The 25,157-nt window shown below is 41.4% G+C and overlaps 1 protein-coding gene across 1 annotated transcript in view; it reads left to right on the top strand.

Moving 5' to 3' along the window:
* The window catches only part of ACOXL (acyl-CoA oxidase-like), a 273,176-nt gene that overhangs the window by 126,602 nt on the left and 121,417 nt on the right, over positions 1–25,157 (top strand). Inside the window, exon 13 of the mRNA XM_018573020.1 lies at positions 13,144–13,233. Within this exon, the coding sequence (XP_018428522.1) occupies positions 13,144–13,233 (90 nt within the window). The remainder of the gene's footprint in view (positions 1–13,143; positions 13,234–25,157) is intronic.

Genomic DNA, 25,157 nt, shown 5'->3' with positions numbered 1-25,157 from the left:
TCATCTTCATTGCTAAAGTTAATAGCTTATCAAGTTGGTGGTTTAGGACAATCTGTGTGCAGAAGTTCTCCTGTTAAAGACATATAGTTATAGTCTGATAAAAATTAGGGCTGAAACAACTTATCGATAAAGTCGATAATAATGGACAATGAAAATCGTTGTCAACGATTTTCATTATCGATTAGTTGGTCGCTCGATTAGTTGGGCTGCCTGCAACTCCTCACACTCTCTCTCACTGACTCACTCACTCGCATGCAATTATCCCCGAACCAGGGTGGACTGACTGTTCGGGCACTGCCCGCGGCCCCCCCATGCCTTTGCTTCCCCCTCCTCCTGGAGTCACCCGAATCCCAGTGAGTGCTGACTGTTCCTGTTCGGGACCCAGGCCTCCACCATACCTCACAATCCTCCTCCTCACAGCGTCACTCGGAGTGCCAGTGAGTGCGGACTGTTCCCGTTCGGGACTCGCGGCCTCCTCCATGTCACAGCCTCCTCCTCCCCTGGCTGCTCTTAATGGACTGTGGATAGGCTGAAGTACATACATAGTACATACTACCAGTGAAAGTAGCATGTACTATGTGTAATGTGCATGTATTATGATTTGTATGTGTAATGCGTGTGTATTATGTGTTGTGTGTGTTATGTGTTGCTTGTGTACCATGTGTATTTGTGTGCAGTAATTGGAGTCAGTGGCATATCGTTGCAGCTGCCCCGGGCCAAAGATTTGGGGGGTGTATATGCTGGTCAGGCAGCAAACACATTTCGGCCCGGATCACACCATCTCCACTGTGTTCCGACACTGTTAGTGGCTGGCTTACACTGGATCTCATAGTGGAAGCCACCCTACATTCTGGGGCAGGAGGGGGCATGGCGGTGCCATTCACTATTTTTTGCAATCACACTAGACCAGAACGCAGGCATTGCTGTGCAAAGCGTTCTGGTGCAGGCAATCGCACTGCGGATGGGGGTGTGCGTCAGTGGTGTCATTGACTTGTATGACACCAGCATGTCCCCTTTCGCTACAGAACGCAAGGAGGCTTCCACTATGCAATCCAGTGCATTCCAGCCACTAACCATGCCAGAAAGCGCTTGAGATGGTGTGAAGCAGCCCTAAAACCTGAGAAGGCCGTGACACACTGCACACAGAGCTCCGCGCAGCAAAGGAAGGTGGCAGTGAACGGAGCTTTGCGAGCAGTGTCTAGCAATATCCTCCCCCACGCTCAGCTAGGCAAGAGCTGAGCGTGGCGAGATAAACATTTTTAATTTCTATCCAACTGGCTCACACGTATGAATCCGCCACATCAGGATGTGGAATCAAGCATGCAGCCAATCGGATTCCCCATACAAAAGCGTCTGGTGAGAGGAGTCCAGGAGAGAAGTCCGCTTGGCAATGTTTTCCTTTCTTCACAAGTTCTTTTGGTGACATATGCCAGGGATGAGAGCTATGCAGAAAGAATGAATATGATATATCCATAAAATGTATTAAATATTTAATTAAATAAATCATAATATTTAATAATTATTACATAACTAATAATAGTTAATTAATTTAATAATTAACTAAATAATAATATTAAATATCTAATTAAAAAATTTAATTTTTTTTTTAACCTGATTGATCGATTAATCGAAAAAATAATCACCCAACTAATCGATTATGAAAATAGTTGTTAGTTGCAGCCCTAATAAAAACAATTAATCCAAGCTCCTCACTGGAACATGGACACCATAATACACAGAATTCCAGGTTACGGGCTAGAGCAGGCATCCCTTTTTCAGTAAACACACAATATAACATTAAAATGTAGGAGTGAAGAAGTGTGTCTTCATTTATTCAAATATATACTTTCAGAAATTCATAATTTGCATAGGAACTACTGTGAAATTTGGTAGGCATACTTTTAATGTTCTCTAGTCACTCTGAAGCTAATATAATTTTGAATCTAGTACTTGTTTAAATTCTCTAGGGAGCAAAACAGTAATATATATCTAACCAAGAATAATAACATATACCGTACTGATACTTTAATACCATTGCATTGCTCAGCAAGAACAGCTCCTTAAAAGATATACAAGAATAATGCGAATCAGTATATCTGCCGTTCTCTAGAGTCGTCAACATGCAAAGTAAACCAAAATAGATTTCTGTCCATTGCGTGACGTAAAAATATAGTTCTGCACATGATTATATGATTATGCTCGGGTTTTGCAGAACTAGGACATGTTACAAACAGATGTGAGCATGAAGACCCAGCCAACACAAACAGTTCAAGAAATGCTGTGAGACTCTGCTCAGATTACAGAATAGTGCAGGCCTCTGTCATTTCTAATCCTCATTAGCCACTAGATGAAATCAAGCTGTTTCACAAAGTGTGTTTTATATATATGTATACTTGAGGTCACTGAAGTAGTATTGGTACACTTGCGACAACACAGTTTAGTACTGTCTGTGATACTTTTTTTTTATTTGCCCGAACAGTTTAATTTTCAGGACAAGCTTTTGGAGTGTTCCCTACTTCTTGGTCCAAGCAGTACTGAAACATAACGCTTCAACAATCCCTGAAAACGGTAATAGATTTAAGAAAGTCAGATACAGAGAATGGGGGGGCAGGGACTAGGAAGAGTCACAGAGGTAAGAATGGTCATATAAACTGTTTAATAGTGATTTAGAAAGCAGGTCCACATTGAGTCCATTATCGCTTGTGTCAAACCAAAATGTTTAAAAGCCCCCTTAAGAACCAATTCATGTATTCCATAGAATGGCCTGGTTGTGATGTTCCACAGCGTACAGTTATCATCTTCCTTTTGTTCTTTTATGGTGCGTCTATGTAGATATATTCTTTTTTTGTAATTTCTGTCCTGCTTCATCACAGTAACATTCCGGATTGCACTTGTTGCATTGAATGAGGTATATCACATTACTGGTGGTGCTGCTGCATCATCCAGTAATATTGAAGGCTGCTTTTGTGTGTGTGACACGTTTTAATGAATTGATGTGGCTGCCCAGAGGTTTTGTTGGACAATTTCCTTAACAGCATCCAACAAAAGCCTTATATATGCTATCGCTATATTGATGATATTTTCATCATATAGACAGAAGGGGAAGAAAATCTAAAAACTATTCACTCATTGATTAATACAATTCACCCTTCATTCAAGCTAAAATGGACTATTCAAGCACCTATGTGAACTTCCTAGACACCACAGTATCCATTAGGGATGACAAACTGAATACTTCAATATACAGGAAACCCACTGACTGAAGCAACTGCCTCCACAGTTCCAGTTTCCACCCCTAACACACCAAATGAGCCACCATACACAGCCAGGCCACTAGATACCACTGCATGAGTCAGAGGACAGAAATAACCATATCAATGTACTAGCAGAATCCTTCCAGTGCATGCATAAATGCTGCCTTAAAAAAAAACCAAAGAAAAAATCTTCTACAATAGAGTAAACAAATAACTGTTTACCACTAGTCTACCTCATATCAAATGGCACTAGAAGGGATTGGAAAGATAATCAAAGTACTGCAATCCATCATAACAGAGAAAATGCTGAAATCCTGAAAGGAATCTTCCAACCCCCAATGCTGGCCTTCAGGCAACCATCCATCTCCCCGGCTTAAATTAAACATCTGGAAACGTCCTTCTTAGACCACTTTCACACGGTCCATGCACACTTGTCCATACAGTTTTGTTCTCCATCTTGCGTTGGAGGAAAAAACTGACATTACTGAAGCCACATTAGTGTATGGACAGCCAATTCTCTGTTTAGATCTGGCTGCCCCTACTCTAACTTCGGGCTTCTAATCAGGTCCACCTGAAAAACTGACAGGTGGACCTGATAGGATAGTCCTTGTGAAAAGAGGCCTTACTACAGGGATGCAAACAAGGCAACAGAAACCACTCCAAGCTCGCTTCCGTGATGGATTACAATCTCATGTTTAGTTTACTCATTTGCATTAGGATTGTAATCCATCACGGGAGTGACCATGGAGCGGTGGCTACTTTAGAACACACACAGAGACCATGGGGAATAAAAGTAGCCACCCTCCAGAAGGAAGGACAATGTCAGCACCAAGTCAGAGATGATTTGAGGATCTACAGCCGAGTGATACACAAATAAGACACATTCTATTAAAAGGTAAGGTACTTGAATACATTTTAAGGTTAAACTCCTGAGCTTAGTGTCACTTTTATTGTCTTATTTGTACCGAGTTAATTTATAACGAGTTAAATTCAAGTATTAGAATTATAGGGGCCCCATTGTGGACAAAGTATCTTTTTTTTAAACTAATCATCTCTCAATGAAGATAACATTGACAGGGCAGCAGCAGTAAACCAACAGTATGGTACCCCTAAATGCAGGTGTAGTGTATGCAGTACAAATATATTACACCAGGATGTGCTAGAATTTTGTACATAACCATCCATGTGATACCGCTGAGTAGATTGTATCTGAAATGTTTATGGTTGTAGATATGCCTGTGTAAAATCTAAGGACAAAAAAACAGAAACTGATTGCAGGTGTGTATATAAAGGAGAAATCAAGAGCCCTAGTTTTACATTTGGGAAGTCCAGAGTTTTGGCAGTTCAGCTTCAGCTACCATGCCAAGGTGAGAACAGGTGTGACAAAGCCGAGTCAGGTAAACTGGTTTAGTGTTGTGATGTTTCAGTAAAAATAGTGACATAAACCCTAAGTCAATGACATTTGGTTTGCTAAAGCACTGTGTATTCTAAACAACTGCCTTTTGTTTAAATAAAATAGTTGCTGTGACCTTTTTCTCATCCTTTGTTACATCTGAGTGCTGCTGATCCCATGCAGCCTCTTTACACTCACGTCCTATCTACATGCATGCACTACAGGGATAGCTGCATGTCATTTATTTTGGGTGGGTTTTCTGATGGTGACCATGCCTTCATAGCGTCCACTTATAGTCTTCATCAGAAACTCATGTGGGCTGTGGATCAGGCAGAACTGCCATGTTCTCTCCAAAGGCACTACTGCCTCACCTAATCACGCTGTGCTTTCCTGCCGCACCTTGCCAACATCTTGGGATCCTGCTGTATGATTTTGAGGAGGAATAGCTGGGGCAGAGGGAGCACAGATACAGCAATCCGAGGATGAGAAGATGGGTACTAAGTAGAGGGACTAGACAGGGTGAAAACAGCAGCAGGAGAATGTGCACAGGATTTAACAATCAGGATAACTGGTGGGCGCTATCGTCTGTGCTGCAGGCCATGCTTCCTGATCCTCTTGCCAGGTATTATTTTAGTGAAAGCTGCAGATTTAAAAAGTCTTTTTCAATAATCGATTATAATCGATTATGTCGATTAGTTGTTGCAGCCCTAATTAAAATTTACTTTTGAAATTACATCAAATCTGAATGTCAGACAAACTACTAAATACATACATACATTTACCTGCCTATGCATTTGTTTTCCTGTCCATCCTTGCCATGTACACAGTCCTGCCAGACAGCATAGCCAGCCTTCAGGCGAGTTAATAACACTTGCTAGCTCCAATCATGCAAATGCCATCTACACCTTACTTACTTACTGAGGTCTCTGAACCCATGCTGGTTATGATTAACAGATTATGTGGATTGGAGCAACCTTCACCATATTTATTCCCAGAGAATTTTTGTACAAGTCCATTCTGAATTGAGAAAGGTAGTTAGATGAACAGCAAAATGTCTTGAAGAATACAGCGACTCCAGTTGCCTTGATTTATTTTTTACAGATATACCATGGCTTGGATGAATGAGAACCTTCACAGACATAAATGGTAGCTTCACCCTACTGATTCCCCATCCAAGCTATCATACACAAAATGTCTGGGCCTATAGTTGCTCTCATAGTTTTCTACATCCAAAATAGGTCATGCTAACTTCATGTCCAATGTAACCCAAGCTGACCAAGATTAGCTGTTTTTTCTGAAAGTGCATAGCTTTGCTCACCGTGGACATGAAACACAGTTGGGAGCAGACTCCCTCATTTGTATTGAACTTTATATGTTGGTTTAGACCCCAATGCTAAATTATTGATAGATCAGAGTTTTGAGGTTATTGTAAAACCCCACCGATGATGCTTGGTCAAGATTGAGCTCATGAAAGTTAAAATGTACTAATATACTTATTAGCATAATGAGCCGTCGTCTCTAAATTTGGAGATATACAGTAAACTCCACTATATCCGGCATTCAAGCAACTGGTGGGAAAAAAAAAAACAAGGACATAACATATCCTTGATTTTTTTTTTTTTTAGCTAGTGGCTTGATGCACACAAAAAAATTGTCAGTTGCTTGGTGCACGCTAAAAATTTTTTTGCTGGCTATTGTACCCATCCACTGAGCAGAGGCGCGGACCTGAGAGAGAACTTTCTCTCTCAGGTCAGTGCCACTGCTCAGTGGGCAGAGTTTCAATAGCTAGGCTTCTATTGGCTATTGCAATTTGAAGAGTTACTTTTAACTCTCAAGCCACCAGAAACTACAGTTATCTGGCACCTACCAATCCCTATGGGTGCCGGATAACTGGGAGTTTACTGTATTTGGATGTATTAGTGTATGTGATCTTGACAGCCTTTCACTGAACAAGGCATTTTTGGTTTTGACTGTCATAAAACTTTCTTTACATTGTTTTAACTTCATTTTTTAGACTTTTTGTGTTTTGCAGCTGATAAAAATGGAAAAATATTGAAAACAGTTGTAAACTACTTTCCAAGATCCAAAAAGGTACCCTTTAATCAGTTTTAGTGTGGTTAGTTTGCCTTTTTATAATACATAATGAAGTTAGTGGGGAAGTGGAGAGTCAAACACATTAAAAGTTAAGTTCCTCTAAATATGAATTTTCCTGGAACGGACACCAGTGCAATTTACTTGACTTTTATTTTTCCCCCAACTATGTTTATAGATTTATTTTATTGTTTATTTGAAATGCCAAAACCTGCCGTACTCACGTGACAGTGCTGCTTATCCTCAAATTTTCCACTCCACAACATAACACACAGCTGGTCATGCCTCACCTCTTGATGCACGTCTTGTTCATATTGGGTTTTGTGGTTTATTTTAACTAATAAAATATTCTTTCAAAACATCTGTGTGGGGGAAAAGCAAAGAAATGATTCAGCTCAGTGTTCTCCTGATTTATATATTGCAATAAAACAAATATGATGGATTATTTTTGTCTTCTGTTATCGCAGCGCTTTTTGTCAGTGGGTCTTTACCAATCATTTGCCTACCGTCAGGAACAGGCTTGGTGGGCATGAAAAGGCAGAAATACTGTATATTCACTTTTTTACTTTTTATTAGAACATCGTAAAGTATATTTCTAAGCGTTTTTTAGTTTGATTGGTGAAATTCACCCCGCCATTTGTACTGGCAATTGGGGTCACCAAGAAAGAAAGGGGAAATCCAAACTATTTTTTTTTTTTACTGTTGGGGGCGTCAGGGAAATATTAGCCGGCCCCCTGATATTTCCCTTTAAAATAGAAAAATGATTGCGAACACAGAGTCCTCAATCTCTTTTTCTGCAGCCCCTGTTATAAATTAACAGGAATCATCTATACTAAGCGTTCCTGTACATTCATAGCTTGTGGAGATAGTACGTTTACCATGTCCACAATCGTGAATGAACAGGATCACTTCCCATTCATTCATAATTGGGGCCACAGTAAACATACTCTGTCCCCAGTTATTTACAAACACTCAGCGATCCCTGATCACGGACTGCTTATACCTGCACTCCATCCTGACTCGCTGTCACAGGAGAAGAGCTCGGTCTCCTGTGACAGCTGTCTCCGCCTCCACCCCCACACTGCTGAAAGCTCAGCCTCCTGTGACAGATCAGGAGAGCGGTGTGGGAGGAGACAGCTGTCAGCTGTCACTGGAGGCCGGGGGAGGCTTCCTGTGGCAGCTGTCACAGAAGACATAGGCTAAGTGCTCGTATTTGTCTAGGTATGAAAATAAAAAAGTTATACTGATCTGATCATCAGAGTCAGTTTGCTGTTAGACTGGGCCCTGGAACCTCTCTCCCCCTCCGGTGCAGAGGTCTAAGGTCCGTGAGTCATCATGTCCAGCCGACTGAACTATCTGGACTGGAGAGTACAGTAGATACAGCGGCGGATTGATATCTGCTGTACGCTCCAGTGCAGACCGGAACTATAACTTAATTGTCGGGCGCCGCGGCTCCTGATATTAATGCGCCGGCCCGAAAGTGAGGAAATAGTCCCCTCTCTCCCCGGGCCATACCACTTTATTGGAGAGCACGGGGGAGGCCGGGAGAGAGGGGACAGTTTGACATTATGAGGTTCCACAGGCTGAACCACAAATTCCCCCTCTAGTTCTCTCTAATGCAGATGGGCCGGTCTATGCAGACATGACGCCGCGACCCACTGCAGAGGGTGAGAACCACTGTTCTATAGTGTATATGACATGAGGGCACTGAGAGACATACCATCGCTACAGTGAGGAGGAGACGGGCTTCAGGGAGTGCTGTGACAGCTGGCCATTTCCAAGGATCGGGTGAGTCTAACTTTATTTTCCTCCCTAGAACAAAACAAGCAAATAACCCTTGCAGCCCACTGCAAGGGTTAATAAAAAATGTCCCCGGAGTTCTGCTTTTTCTTTAAGAAAAATGTCAATAGAGTTGGTGCATTGAAGATTTACATTAAAGTGTAGGTAAACCCTAAATCTATTTTTAAGTATGTTGAGCATCATGCCTCAATGTATACAGTGTTTTTGTGAATCTATTTTAAAGTTTCCTACCTGGAGATCCTGGAAATAACAACACTTTGTTTCATGTTTACAATGCTAAGCCACTTCCTTACAATTAGCAGCAGTGTTGTAGCAGCATGCTATGTGCTTTTTCAGTTGGCCTTTCGACTGTCTTTTACAGGGGTAGGCAAGCCCGGAAGTCTAGCTGTGTTGAACCTACAAATCCTGTCATGCCTGTGGCGTTTCAATGTCTTGTCATGCCTCACAGGCCCTGCATTTCCAAAACAGCTGAAGTGCTGAGGTTTCCAAACCCTGGTCTATTAGGTCTATGCATGCTTCCTGTAGAATTGATAGGCAGCCCGAAGGCCAGCATGAAGGAGCATGCGTGGCAGGCTGACAATGATGCTGCTAATTGTGAGGAAGTGGCTTAGCGTTGTCAGTCTGTAACAAAAAGTGATACACTAGGTAAGAAACTTTGCAACCAGTTCCTAAAATAATTGTTTGCTTTTAAAGACTGTATACAGTGAGGCATTAGTCCCAACATACTTAAAATAGATTTAGACTTTACATACACTTTACCAAAAAGCTTACTGATTGGACACTTGTGTTGGATTATGGTCCAGTCATGAATGAGTTCCACGCAATACACACAAGGCTAATGTGGGTTGGCCAATGACAGGTGACGTTTTTGTAAGATTGTAAAACCCATCACAACCTAGCACATGTTTTCTTGACTGGAAGTATTGGTAGTGCTCCTGCAATGGCCCTGGAAAGTAACTCAGCCCTACTTACTGATTTTAATTAACTGAAAGACAGCAGAGGAGGTATTATTTGTTATAAATATGTTGGCTTTTTTTTTGCTATCTTTGCGACTCTGCACCCCCCTATACTTTAAACAATTATTTTATTGTGTAAACAGAAGTTCTTTTTTGTGAATGAATGATGGTGAAACAAATGCATGTATATTAATAAAGAACTGACATTCTGGTCTGAGTGTATCAAGATCTGCAGCGCTTTTAGTTTTTTAAGCTAAAATGTTAATTTTATCTCAAAGTGTAAAACTATAGCCGAATGACACGTGGTTGGCTAAAACAGCATGTATTATGAACAACTGTAATTATTTTCTTTATTCCAAAACATACTGCTTTCACCTTTCTTTTCATCCTGGTTTGCACCTCAGAACTGCTGATCTCATCCAGCTTGACTGCAGGCACTTCATGGCACTTTCTCCAGTCATTGCTCAGGGGGGGTTTCATGACAGTGACAGTGATAAAGCATAGATTTGCAATATGCAGGGTATGGCCCCTTAAAGCCACCACTAGAAGTGCTAGTGACAACTCTGGAAAGCACTTGTGAGAGAGTGTTGTCACCCTGTAGAAGTGGCTGCCTTAAAAAGGACTTTTATAGTGGAATTACCATGTTTTATTTTGAGGAAGGATAGGGATTTTGAAAGATCTATAATAACTTTATATACATTACAATATGTGAAGGATTATATGAGATTTGAGTGAATCTACTTTAACTGGCCCACCATCTAACACTTCCAGTTCTGGTTAGGACAGTGGTCTGAGATGGTAAAAGCTAAAAAGGTTTAGCAGCCTGGTGGGAACTGACTGATAGTCAGACTGTTGGCTTTTTTTTCCCCCCCAAACCTTACTCTCAATTTGGCCATACACCTTAAGTTTTTCCTTGTTCAGTCCATGGGAAATCTTTTGATTCTGCCATCCACACTAAACAGGACTTGGGTAATGAGGTTGTTAAAGCAGCTGAAGATTCCGGTACTATAAATCCAACAGCATTGTTTGTCACATCACGTTCACTTATGTTTATAGTTTAGGTAACGAGCTTTGTTAGCTGATAGCTCTTATGTCTCGGGATAACTTGGACTTTGCAATTACAGAGACATAATTCAGGGATTTAAATGACTAGGAAATAACTACACTAGGGTAATAACATTACAGGAGTGACAGAGTAGGAAAGAGTGGAGGTGGAGTTGCCATTTATAGCATAAAACTAACAATAATTAAAAAACTAAAACAAATGAACTACTTGAAACCCTCCAAGTCTACCTACAGACGCTACAAGAATCTTCCCTTAGAACTGGTGTAGTATATGGGCCCCTAGGATAATCTGAAGATTGTTGATTGACAAGATAACTCAAATGACAATGAAGGAAGAGGTTTTAATTATGGGTGACTTCAACATGCTGGAGTTTTCAAACTACGCTTACAGGCAGTAGCAGAGATATTTGGGAGGCATTGAAAGGGATTTCTCTTAAACAGTTAGTAAAAAGGCCCAGTAGAGGAGATCATAATCCAGACCTAGTACTGACAAAAGAGGATTCATTTTCTGATGGGAGGTGGGAGGAAATTTGAGTTCTAGTGAATACCAATACCTTTGTAAAAAATCATATTTATCAATAAAAGTTTTAGATTTCAAAAGGACTCCATTTTTCTGAGCTTTCTAAAAAAAATGCACCAAAAGGTAAAACGACAGGAGTCGGTAGCGAGTGGGCACTATTAAAGTCTATCATGCTGGAGGCAAAAAGATTGTATATCAAGCAAATTAGTATGAGTAAATGGAAGAAAAAAACAATATGGTTCACTACAGAGGTAAGTAGAATAATTAAAGGAGAAAAAAAGGAAAACATATAGGAGATACAAGGGAACAGGAAGTGTAGATAATACATAAGTAATATGGGATTATAAAAATGAAAAATTGGGTGCAACAATCATGTCGAGGGAGACCTGGATATAGCAAACCGTTTAAACAACTACTTTGGTCCAGTCTTTTCAGAAGTAAATTACACAAACAAAAACAATTTGTGGGATCATATTGGTTCTAGAAGTGAAGGTTTATTTTCAGGGTTAGCAGGTGAATTCCCTTGTTTAAAGGTTAATAAAGCAATGGGTCCTGATGGTATTCTTCCTAGAGTTGTAAAGAACTTTGAGGTAGAGTTGTTGGACCCTTAAGTGATCTTTATAATCAGTCTTCTCTAACAGGAGAAGTTCCCCATATTGTACCTATCAACAAGAAGGGTAATAAGTAAGAAGCTGGCAACTACAGGCTTATGTTAGACTAATCAGATATATTTTGGTCCATGGTGATGTGGACAGAGCCTAATTTGATCTCAGCAAAGCATTTGATACTATTCCTCATAAAGTTAAAAAGGTTGTACCTCTGGAACACAGGCACTAATGCAGGCAATCGCACTGTGTGCGAGGGGCCTGCCTGCGCAGCCTACGCCCCCTCCCGCCCCTGAATGCAGGTGTTTTTTCGTTGGTAGTTCTCAATGAGCTCGTCATTTGAAAAGTAGATCTCCAGAAGAAAAATAGTGGGCACCCCTGATCTAGGACTTACCCTTGAGTGGTTAAGTAAATAAAGTTCATTCGAAACAGAGACCAGTCACTACTGGTGTACAACAAGACTCTGTACTTTGTCCTGGTATATCTTTTCGCTGATGACCCATAGGTGAGCAATTGTCCTGATTGTATTTGTAAATGGAACATGATTTGGCATTGCCGGAAAATTGTTCAAAGTGGAAACTACAGTTCAACATTTATAAATGCAAAACATGTCAGGAAAATAATTGTCTGATGGGGTACAATATTGCGTGTTCAGTGTTGGCCAAAACTACAGAGGAGAAAAATTTGATGGTGCTTTCCTCAGATGATGAATTAACAGTGAGGCCTGGCAGTGGGGAAAGCAAGTGCAATTCTGGGGTGCATCAATAGAAGGGCCACCAGCTGGAGGAAGGAAGTCTTAAATCCCCTATATAGGTCTTTTAGTTAGACCACATTTAGAATACTGTGTCTAGTTCTGGAGACCTCACTTACAAAAAGATATTGATAGGAAAGAACCAGAGACCAGGGCAAGAAAAAAAACGTTAAAAGGTCAGGGGATAAAGCATCAGGAGGGACTGCAGGAACTGTATATGTACAGTCTTAAAGTAAAGAGTAGTTGATACTTGAAACAGACTTCCAGCAGAGGTAGTGAGTCAGTCAAGACTAAGTAAATTTAAACATACTTGTGACAAACCTAGATCTCACCTTGAGAGATCCTGACAAAGTTTTCTGTAAAACAGGTAGGTAATGATAGTATGGGGTATCTCTTTAAAAGTGGTTCTTTTATCCTCTTTAAATTAAGCAGTAGTTAATTTGTGAGGTCGAGCTACTGTGGTAAAATACAGGTAGATACAAGATTTGTTACTCATTACAGAAAATATGGTACAATAAGTGTGTAAAATGTGAGTTGCATAAATAAATGCCTAATATGAGCTCTTTCCCTTAAATATACTTTTGGGATTGTGGTGGAGTTGAGTGTGATTTAAGTACCACAAAAACTGGAAATTGTTATTTTTTTAGTCACAACTGTTGCATCACATAATGAAACTCTTCATTAAAGCCGGTCACTTTCTTTTTACAGGGCTTTATGATGGAAAATCGAATACCGGGCTTAAAATGTGACTCTGATGTCTTTGTCACATTTGAAGGTGACAACGTTGTTATGCTACAGGTAAATGATTTGTCTTTATTATTGCAGCCATGTGATTTATAAATGCTGGCTTATGTCATGTAAAGGAATAATGCAAACAATGTCTCTCTATTGTGTGGACAGTAATGACACTAAAAGTGTTTAGAATGATCCTCCCTTGTAGTTAGAATTGCTGACATGCCGTTATTGTCTACAGCAATTATGTTGCATCTTGTCAGACTTAGTCGAAGTTGCCCCCAGTCATGACAGATGGAACAAATGGTCCATAGTAGTGTGTCCTACACAAGCAGTATGTAGAAGCTTAACAATTAATAAATGCTTACCAATACAATGCTTCTAAAAAACCCTGTATTTATTGTGTATGTCAGTTAAAGCTCAACTTCACTTATAATCTTTTTCCCTCTCATCCCTCCCTTCCACCCCACTCTAACCTATCCTGACAGGGGTAGATGTTTTTTTTTCTTACATTTTGAAGCATAATTTTCTGGCTCACCTCATGTCAGCATACTGTGGGTCAACTCCACCCCCATGACCTCCAGGACCACCTCTAACAAGCACATAAAAAGAAGGAAAATCCCTATTGCTGTTGTTTTTGTTGGTTGCTCCAGGCCACTTTTTCTTTATAGATATTTAATATAAGTTTTGTCTTAGCTTTATCCAGGGTATATGATTCCTCCCTTCCATTATTTCCCAGGTGGGTTCAGCCTCTCCCGCTCTGGAAGACCCTCCTGTTGGTGGTAAATCCACCTGATGAAGGGTTTCCTATTTGCCAGTGGCTATGTTTGGTGTTTTAAGGAAGCACATTTAGCCAAGTTTCGAGGTGAGTCCTTCTTTACCTCTCTCTCTGTGCTGTCCTTATAGCAGTGTGCGTGGGAGATGGCGTCTTGGTTGCTAAGATGCAGCTCAGCAGATTCAGATGGCTTTGCGGCTTCCTCGCAAGTGCACAGTTATGTTTGTGCAGCCGCTGGAATAGTGCCCTGAGTTGCTTGGCAGCTGGCGCATGCACAGTAGCCAGCCGTTGTGTTCTATCCACTGCTAGGCTCTTCGCTGGCGCCAAGGATAGCGTCCTAGTGTTGCTAGGCATCGGGTTGGCGCTCGTGCTCACTGAGATTCTTCTTCTTGTCTGGAGGAATCTCATTCTCACTCCTTTTCATTTTAGTCTTATTGCCCCTTTCATTGTGGCAGTTAAAGAAGCCATTAAATGGGAGAATTAATGAGGACCACCTAAGATGGTCTGGAGATACTTCCCAGGTCTTAAAAAAGAATGTTCCACTTTCCCCCTCATGCTGGAAATGAAGGAGCAAGTAGAGGAAGAATAGCAGAGACAAGATAAGAGCATTAATCCTCAAAACTGGTTTGCCAAGTTTAATCCGTTTAATGCGACAGATTGGTCATGGTGGGAATTGCAGTGGATTGCACTCTTCAGGGTTTAGCTCAACATGTGGCTCTGCTCTTGGATATCTCGGTTGCATTAAATATCCCAAGGATCAAAGAGTTGCTTTGGACCTTAAGAAGATGCATCTGGCAGGGGGTTTAATGTTATATTCAGCCTTAACCCTTATCTCTATATCTAAAGCTTAGAAAGTCGGGGTCTATAGTATTGATACTGCTTTAAGATCGGGTATAAGCTTCCCATATTCTGTCAGGTCTAGATGAGCTAAATTTAACTTCTGACTTTTTAGCAAAATCTTGAGTGGATTTGGTTCGTCCGTCTGCTCGTTTGATATCCCTCTCCATCACAGCTAAACGTGCACGTGCAATGTCGTGCTTAAGACATTGGGTCGCCGACTCTGCAAGCAAGCCTTATGTGCTGTTCCTTACTATGGTAAAAAGTTACTTGGGAAGTCTGGACTCCTGCCGCAGGGAAGTTGGAGAAGACATCAGCCTTTTTGTTCCTTCCAGTCGTCCCAGCAGAAGTTCAAGGATGCAAGATTGTATGAGCCCGGCAGACAGTTTAATCGCTCTCAGTGGAGAGGCACACAATGTTCCTTCCTCTGAGAAGCCAACTCAAAAGCAGCACAGACTGTTAAAGCAGGAGAGAAAACGTTCTGAAGATTTGTCTACCTGATTTCTGCCGTACGGGGCAATATTAGCCCAGTTTGCAGCAATCTGGGTGGAGGAAGTTTCTGATCTTTGGGTAAAGAAGGTTGTCAAAAATGGCTACAAAATAGAGCTGCTATCTATTCCTCCAGCTTGTTTTACAGAAACGACAGTCCCGGCAGAACCTTTTGAAGAAAAAGTCCTTGCTAACTTTCGTAGAAGAATTGTCTTCAGCAGTGACTATTGTTCTGGTGCCCATGGAAGAAAGAAGAAAGGGCTTTTACTCCACCATCTTATTAGTTCCCAAAGCCTCAGGGGATTCAGGACAGTGCTCGATCTGAAAAAAATGTAATGCCTTCATTAATGTGGTCATTGAAATGAAGTCGGTTCAAATTATCATGACCGGTATTCAGAAAAGTGACCGGTTGATAGAAATCATCCAATCAGATGCATACCTGCATGTTCCCATTGCCATCTCTCACCAGAGGTTTCTGTGATTTGTGGTTTGAGGCCATTATTTTTAATGTTGTACCCTTTCATTCAGCCTATCTACAGCCACCAGGACTTTTTTGAAAGTTTTTGTTAGTGATAGTGTTTATTCGCATGTAAAATGATGACACTTTGGTTCTAGCCGAGAGAAGTCAAACGCAGTAAATCTATGGAAGAGTCATCTCATTCCTTCTCAGACTATAGAGTAACTGGGGGTGGTGCTGGTTTTTACAGAGCATTCCTGCCAGAGTGGAGGAAGTATGAATTTCGTGTTCATGTGTTCATCAAATATCTCAGATCTATTTCCTCTCGGCAAGGGACTGTACACTGAGTGGCCAGATTATTATGACCACCTGACGTTTGTAGACAAATTAGCTATAATTTTGTGCTGAAGTTGCTAGAGGGCCAGACCATTATAAATAGGGTAGCAGTTTGTTTACCACGACAGTAGAAGCATATCTTTTTTTCTGAAGATATGGGTAAACAACATGATTTAACAGCCTTTGAACGTGGGATGATTGTTGGCGCTCGGAGCCATGGAGCGAGTATCAGCAAAACAGCAGAATTAGTTAAATGTTCAAGAGCAGCTGTTGTTAAAGTGTTTAAAGACTGGACTGTCAGCCGAAAATATGGGTCTGAACGTGCGAATTGTGGCTGTCAGCAACAAGTCAATGTTAGGGCAGAATGGAGAGTGGCAAGACTGGTACAAGACAACAGAAGGGCAACAGTGCATCAAATTACTGCAGATCCTAATCAGGGATCCTCTCAAATGATCTCTGAACGCACTGTTCGCCGTACACTGCATCGTATGGGATATGGAAGCCGAAGGCCTGTTCGAACACCTTTGCTGTCTGCAGTTAACAAGATAAAACGTCTCCAATTCGCACAGGAACACAAGGATTGGACAGTCGAGCATTGGAAAAAAGTAATGTGGTTCGATGAATCACATTTCCAGTTGCATCATGCAGATGGCAGAGTGAGAATTTGGCGGGAACAGCATGAGAGCATGCACCACACATGCAGGAGTACAGCCCTTCAAGCTGGTGGGGGCAGTGTTATGGTTCGGGGCATGTTTTCCTGGCATGATTTGGGCCCTTTAATTTGTGTGGAACAACGTCTGAATAGCACAACATCGTTGCTGATCAAGTTCATCCTATCATGTTGATGGTGTATCCCAATGAACATGGCTTCTTCCAACAAGACAATGCGCATGCCACGGTGCTCGTATTGTGCAGGAGTGGTTTCAAGAACATGAGGGAGACTTTACCTTGCTTAGGTGGCCCCCACAATCACCAGATCTCAATCCAATTGAGCATTTGTGGGACAAGTTGAAAGAGTCATCAGGCAGCTGGTTCCACAACCATCAAATCTCACAGAACTGGACAGTGCTATTCATCAGGCATGGCGCCAGATTCCTCGCATCACCTTTCAACATCTTGTGGAGTCAATGCCAAGAAGAATCGCTGCAGTATTGAAGGCAAAAGGTGGCCCAACGAAGTACTGATGGGGTTGTCATAATAATCTGGCCACTCAGTGTATATTTCTTCTGGAACTGTTGCATTCCAGAAGTGACGTAGGCTAGCTGGCACTTGAGGGGATTTCAGATGTCTTTTCTTCGACATTGGAATCAGGTTTCCTTGGATCAGAAAATGATTGTTCTTTGTCCAACCCAGTTAGACCTGATGTGGTGGATGCCCCCTCCATTCTGTCACTGGGCATGCCTCATAGCTCAGAAGACTGGATAATTCTTACTTCAGATGCCAGTCTCCAGGGCTGGGGGGCTCACTGCCTAGTTTGCCAGGTGCAAAGACGCTGGCAGAAACCTATGCCTTGGAGCTCAAACTAATTGGAACTGTAAGTTGGCCTTCTCGTTCTCTGGGCCTTCCAAGATCTTCTGGGGGCAAGTATGTCAAGATTCTTTAAGACCACAAGACTGTGGTGTCTTATATAGCCAGACAAGGTGGAACCAAGAGTTTTCCTCTCTTTACAATTGCAGGCCACATATTTCCTTGGACAGAGTCACATGTTTGGGCTTTGACATCCTCTTAACTGCTTCACAGACTGTCTAAACAGAGTCTTCCCGAACAATTGCAAAAGGGAGTTAAACAGCAAGTACCTCCATCCTGTCTCCAAGATGTGGAGAACCCCAGTGGTAGAGTTGATGGCGACACTAGACAATACGATACGAGACAGATACAGATTCCAGGAAGCCCTAGTGCAAGACGCTTTCTCAATAACTTGTACTTTTCCATTTATATGTCTTCCCGCCAATTCCATTGGCTCTAAAGGTTCTTCAAAAATGTGTCAGGAGTTGGTTCACGCCATAGTGATCCTGCTATACTCGCCGAGAAGGCCTTGGTTCCTGTTAGGTGTTGGATATGAGTTCTGCTCCTGCTCTAGTATTACCAGTGAAATGGGATCTTCTGCTGCAAGGCCACTGCCAACATCCAAACTTGGCTCTTCTTCATTTAGTGGCCTGGCTATTGAATTGGCAAGATTAAGGGCTCATTCACACTGGTGCGATGCGTAAATCACATGGTTCCATTGGATTAACGCACCATACTGCGGAACGTCAAAATCCAAAACTCTTGACCCTAAGATTTATAATCCCTTAACTCTGAACCATTCTTACCCTGGTTTACCCCATAAGCAAAACCATCACCTGAACTACTGGTAGGTAATATACAGGGGTACAGGTACTCCTAGAATGAGATCCTAATAGGTTGGACTTGATGGACTAATGTCTTTATTCAACCTCAAATACTATATATTTACCTTATTGGGTGGATACTTTGCAGACAGTGCTTACTCAATGTTACTGTTTTCTCTCAATCTCTCTCCGTAGGACTAAAGATGAGGCCTAAGGTAGATGTTGGTGTTGAGGGATGCAATGGCTGGAACAGATGAGGTTAAATCATGACTGCATATCTGCATACCCTCTCGTGTCTTTGACTTGCTTTTCATCTCTGTGGGACTCTGATTTCCCTCTCACAGTTAGATTTTTTTTTAAATAAAAAAACAAAAAATATTATTTAAAATGAAACAGTAGGAGTGTAAACACTGGAGCAGAAGTGAGATTTCAAGGTGGCCAGGAACAGTGCTGGAATGACAGAAATATGAAAAGCTTGTGTAGTCATGGGTGGGCATTGGTGAGTTTAATTACCCACTGGAATCTAAATGTTCTGGAAGGAATTCAGTCTCTTCCTGCACCCTTTCCACCATGGAGTCTCACTCTTGCAGTTACATTCTCATTAATGTAAAACAAGCTAAGAATTGAAAAGACAACTAGACAACTGAAGACTCTCCCCCCCAACAGCTAAAAAAACAAAGTCGCTAAGGCTCATAAAAAGTTTGGTTTGAAAAGTGTAATTATGTCCTGAAACCTTTATCTGATCTCTTAAATATTTTGTTTGCTATTTAGAAAATCTAAGTAATGGTGAGAAAAACAATTCTGGGATTAACCAATCATTTTTGGTATATACATTCTAATTGGTCCACATACCTGGGGGCATAGCATGAGGCATCTCCATTGCCAAAATACATTAGGGGAGTTTATCAAAATTGGAGCATACACAAACTGGAGCAGTTGCCCGTGGTATCCAATATGCTTCTCTTTTCAGTTTGTACATTTAAGCTTTGAAAAGGAAAGATAGAAGCTGATTGGTTGCCATGACTAGCTGCTCCAGATTTGGTCTGCTCCAGTTTTGATAAATTCCCCCCATTGTGCTGGCAGGTATTCCTCTTTCTCATCTCGGAAAGTTGGGAGGTACGTTATTATGATAGAAAACAAATAATATTTCAATTAACTGTTAGCGCTATCTTCAGGGATAAGACCTACCACCGAACTAGGTCTTATTTTCGGAGTAGGTCTTATATTCCAGAATTCCCTGAAGATTGCTCTAGGTCTTACTTTCGGGGGTTGGTCTTACTTTCCGGGAAACACGGTATATATATATTTCATTTCCCTTGCACATTCTTGGGTATTCAGAGTAAACAGAGCTTTGGCTTATTTACCAAGTGAACTTTTACTTTGCAGACTAAACAGTTTCTACCCCTACACTTGTGGCTTACTGTAAAATAAAATACAAATCACCTAGCTTTAATATTAATAAGCCAGAACCTAATCGTCCTGAGCCTCATTCACCACATATAAGTGACAATCTCATTTTACCTTTGAAGTGGTATTAAAATGTCAGTAGTCCTTTGTGTTGCTTGGCTTTTATGCAAATAATGTGGAAGATCTGTATGAGTCATTCTGCCTTGTGTAATTATTATACTTTAGTGATAGTTTAGTGCAGGGGAGGGGTGTGGAGGATATGAAGGTTGGCAATAAGTGCAGGAGAGAGGCACAACAGGTATAACTGTGCATTTAGTTTTTTTTGTTTTTTTGTACTGTGGTAACAGTTTATCTTTATAGAGATTTCAGAGGTGTATCAGACACCTGATGCCTCCCCTGTGTTTATCAAGTGCAGATTGGGATAAAAAGTCCCTGCTCTCCGTCTGAGTGGGCTCGTAACACCAACTCACTGATGGCAAGAACACGGAAGTAAACCCCACTATATGTTTGTTATGTATAGCTTTTCACACAGCATACCGAAAAATAATTTTTAAGAAAATATTTCTTACATTTAGATGTTTTGTTGCACCAGACAAGATGGCTGATTCCAGGTTTTTCTCATAACCTTTGCAGTGATCTGTCCTAATGGAAAGACTTTATCTGGCCATACACTGTAATATTTTCTTTGTTCAACCTGCAGGCTGAAGGAAGAAAATGTTTGCAGATTACTTTGATGGAGGAATCTCCCGCTGTCTTGAGCTGCCGACCACTGTTAGAATACCCAAACAGAGCTGATTGGCTGCCAGCTCTGTTCATTTAAAGAATGAATGACTGGCTCCTTCGATCAACTGATCAAGGAATGCCCGCCGAAAGGGTGCCTTGAGTGGCATCCACTGTGCAAATTTTGGTCAGTCATCAGGAAGCGGACAAAATTTGTATAGTGTATGGCCAGCTTAAAGGTCATTTCCACCTTTGCAGAGGTATTAAAAAAAAAAACATGCCAGGAATGAACACTGAGTGTACATGAAGCCGGCATATGCAGTTGATTTATATAAAGACAGAAACTTAAATTTTTTTGTTAGCTTTCCTCTTCATATTCTCACAGAAATGCCTCTGTGTTTTGCAAGCTCTGTTTGAGCTCTCCCATTCATTATTACTCAAAGTGGCCCCCCTCCAGGCAGTGTATTGTGTGCAAAGGCAGAACTAGTGTTTACTGATCCTGTTACAATGAATAAAAGGGAGAGCTGTTTACAGCCTAATTACCATCTGACCCTGGTGTCTGACTGGTTTTCCTGTGGAGAAAATGTTTAACTTTTAGGCCTAATTAAAAGTTTTTATTAAAAAAATTAGGAAAGCCTAAAATGTGAGTCATGAAAATGTGCACATGTATACATCATCACTGCACCTCTTCATTCTGGGGGCGCTGCCTGATCCCTACCACAGTCAATAGAGTACAGTAAAAGTGCAGGCAGGGCACTGGACAAAGCTCTAGGGACAAAATTGAAGTGAAATAGTTTGATAAATATATGTAATTATAGAAGATTACATTGTATTGTGTGTATTCTGTGTAAATGTCATGTTTGCACTTTTGAATTACCCGACGGCTCCGCCCCCCGCTGTGGCGCCCGAAAACTAAACTGAAAGCCGAATGCCGGCATCGGCCGGGCGAACACAGCAGAGGACACCGCGGGCTTGCAGGGACAAGGTAAGTTACACTTTTGCACAATCCCGAGTGTGGCTCGCGGTTACCGCTCCTGGTACTGAAAATTAACCCCGAGCCACACTCGGGAATACCAGCAGGGAGGTTAATATACAATAGAAAAGCCCCTCACCCCTTATAACCCCTCCTAACAGTACAATAGAAGAAGAAGCAGGTAGAAATTGTAAATCTCAAGAAGTCAAGTAACTCAGGTAAAAGCAGTTTAAACTGTAATAAACGTTTCTTACATTTTTTAGCTTATGCTATGTAAATGGGCTCATGTAACATATATAAAATAGGTGTTATCCCAATTTGGCTGCAAAAGTGGAAAGACACTTTAAAGCAAGCCTGTGGTTGGCCCATGCAGGGAAAAGCAACAGATTTGCTTTAATGCCATGATCCCCTGCAATGCATACTCACTGTTTCTTTCATTCAGCTGACACTCCGATTAGCCAATGGGGCTGAAGAAAATACCTGGTACTGCCATGTATTGTGGAGCATATAATTAACTCTCCTTCCTCCCATGTGACAGTAGTTGTGCTTAGTGATTGTGCCTGAGCTGTTGCATGAAGGGTTGGGAGGGTATCCTCATCATTCTGCATGCCCACAGGGATCCTGGAGGCTGAACAGAACAGTGGTGGAACAAAGAAAAGTTGAGTATGTCTTGCTTGGGAGGAGAGCATTAAAGAAAACCTGTTTCTTTATAGGCATAGTTCATCTTTGTTTTCAGATTCAGTTATTCAATCCTACTGGAATCTTAGGTACCAAACAATGGGCAACTTTTGTCTATGGACTCCATTCCTTAACGAACAACTCCAGTTAAAAATGTTATTCACCCTTGCAGTGGGGCTACCTCGACACTGCAAGAGTTAACTGCTCATTTTTGCCCGGGGTCAAAATTAACAAAGTTATATTCACCTGAACCTCTGAGCCGGCTGGCTGTGACAACACACCCTCCATCCTGTCTCCTCTGCTGCAGCAATGGCATGTCCCTTGGCATCCTCACGTCCTATCTAATGTATTGGATGCGATGACTCGAGCCTGGAAAATGTTTTCTCACACTTCCATTATGGTGTTAAGTAACTCATTTTTTATATGATTTTTGTTTTGTATGTTGGGGCCCCTTACATATAAGAGCTCGGTTTGGCGTTCTGTGTTTTTTGATCAGAGTTTGACATGCCTGTTTTAATGTCTTGTTCTAGGATCTTAACTGCACGGATACCCAGTTACCTGTGGGGGCAGTATAATCCTACATATAAAAAAAGCCACAGCAAACTTACATTACCCTTATCTAACCAAGTTCTTGTAAATCTAAAGCATTGTTATCTACCTAACAAATCCTTATATAAATATAAAAAATAACAGAGCTTTTTATTATACACATGTAGTTTGACTGTTACTGTCATATTTTCCAGCTTCACCAGTTTGATTTACTAAGGACCCATTCACATCATTGCAGTGCATTAATGCAAACATGTTGAAATGTGTTGCGTTATGGCAGGCTATTCTTTATGAATGGGCTGTCAGATCACCGCAATGTAACTACCTACCATTTTTTCAACTTAAACACACCACAATGAGCAGTGTGTTCACATGTGTGCATTGTGGAGAGCTGAAATGCATGTTCGCTTTGGTGTGCTGTATATGTACAATGCTGTACCATTTAAAATGAATGGCAGCACACTGCAACACACATATACCTGTGCCTTAATGTGCATTGCGGCAATGCTTAATTTACCGCACTTCACCACAAAGCAGATATGTGAATGTGGCTTAAACTAGAAAATGTCTATTACACTAAGTGGGTGTTCTCTTTGGAGAATGAAGCTGTGCTCGCTTTGAACACACCGGGCTCAGCTCTCAAAGCTTCAAAAACAGAATTAGGATTTTTATTTAACCTTCTGACTTTTGAAATCTCATTGGAATTACGTAGCTGAAGACAACTGTCACTTTAAAAAAAAAAAAATAAGGATCCTTGTCCTTGATGTGTTAGCTTTGTGAATTGAGCCACTATCATGTGCAGGAAATGTTTAAAAACAAAAAAAGGATTTCGCCCTGCATGTGATTGGGTAATTAAAGTGAACATTCTACTGCTTTAGTAAATGAACTCCAAACCAGAATCTTTGTCATTATGAAAAGCATAATATACAAATGTGATACTTCTCAGTGGAGAGATTATTGGATGAAGATTAAGTGTAGATTATAAAGGTAAATACCTAAAGCAATAGCAAAGTGCAAAGGGTGTACTGGCTAATGTGTGTGCATCTCAGGCTTCAGTGCCTGTTAATGAACACTTAAGGAAGAACTCCGGGCAAACAAAAAACATACCCTTGCAGTGGGGATACCCCCGCACTGCAAAAGTTAAGTGCTCATATTGTCTAGGGCAGTGGTTCTCAACCTTTCTAGGGCCGGGACCCCTTGGTAACATTTGCCAAGTTGTGGTGACCCTCAACGGTAAAATTTAGGGTTGACGCGGCTGCTGCAGCGACATCTGGCGGCGTGGCGGGAGAACTGACACGGCTGCGCTAGGAGAGGGCTGAGGAGGACTCTCACCTAGCATAGCAGAAATCACACAGCGACCCCACAGGTTGAGAACCACTGTTGTAACAGCTAAAATGGCAAACCATATAACACAAGCCGAGGGTGTCAGCTTTTTATTATTAATAATAATGATGATAATCACTAGATGGGGACCTGATGGAGAACTGCAGGTCCCCCTCTGCTGATTGACAGCAGCAGTGGGCGGGTGCAATAGCTAGTCTGCTATTGCAAAGTGAAATAGCCAATAGGAATGTAGCTATGCATTCCAATGCTGATTTATTAATTTTTTTCTGACTTACGACGGCCGGGGCTCCGATGTCAGAAATAAAATAAAAAAAACGATTGCAGCGAAAGGTTTAAAAACCTTTCCGGGAGAAAGTCTTTCTCACCCAGGCGGCCGGGAGCCGCTAACTAATAACGGGAGACTCCCGGCGACCCCTGGCAAATTGTCATTTGACCCCCGTAGGGGTCCCGACCCACAGGTTGAGAACCACTGGTCTAGGGGAAACTATTAAAGCTGTTTTTATTTAACTGATTCTCAGTCCTGCTGGCTGCCTCCAGGTTGCTAGATTAGTCCCCGCAGCCTCTTTTCCTCTTCGATTTGACGGTCTAAGGACCATTGGCGTCCTCACATCTTATGCAGGTCCACTGACCTGAAATATACGTGAGGACGCCAAAGGACATTTCAACATCTGGTGCAGAACCACAGGAGCCAGGATCAGGTAAGTAAAACAGCTTTATGTGAGCCCCCTAGACAAAACTAGCAGTTAACCCTTGCAGCGTGGGGGGTAGCTCCACTCCAAGGGTATGTTTTTTCTTTATCCAGAGTTCTTCTTTAAACATGCTTTGCCAGGATTACAATGCATGCTTTGGCCTGTAGTACCACCCATACTTTACTTTTGCTGTTTTAATTATAATTTATTCTTATTATTTATATGTAGCTTAAGAAGCATGTGTTAATAAAGTAGATGTAAATGTAACTTTTTGTGTATCACGAACAATTGGCATTTTTTAAAAATAAAATGCTTGTTTTTACCTTTTTTTTTTTTTTATTACATAGCCTGATCTTCTGCAGTTAATCTTCAGCCACTTCCTGTTTACATGCATACACTACTGCGA

Source organism: Nanorana parkeri, unplaced genomic scaffold (genome assembly GCF_000935625.1).
Source record: "Nanorana parkeri isolate BGI_ZX_2015 unplaced genomic scaffold, ASM93562v1 scaffold46, whole genome shotgun sequence".
Classification (NCBI taxonomy): Eukaryota; Metazoa; Chordata; class Amphibia; order Anura; family Dicroglossidae; genus Nanorana; species Nanorana parkeri.
This window is presented reverse-complemented; position numbering and strand designations above follow the sequence as displayed.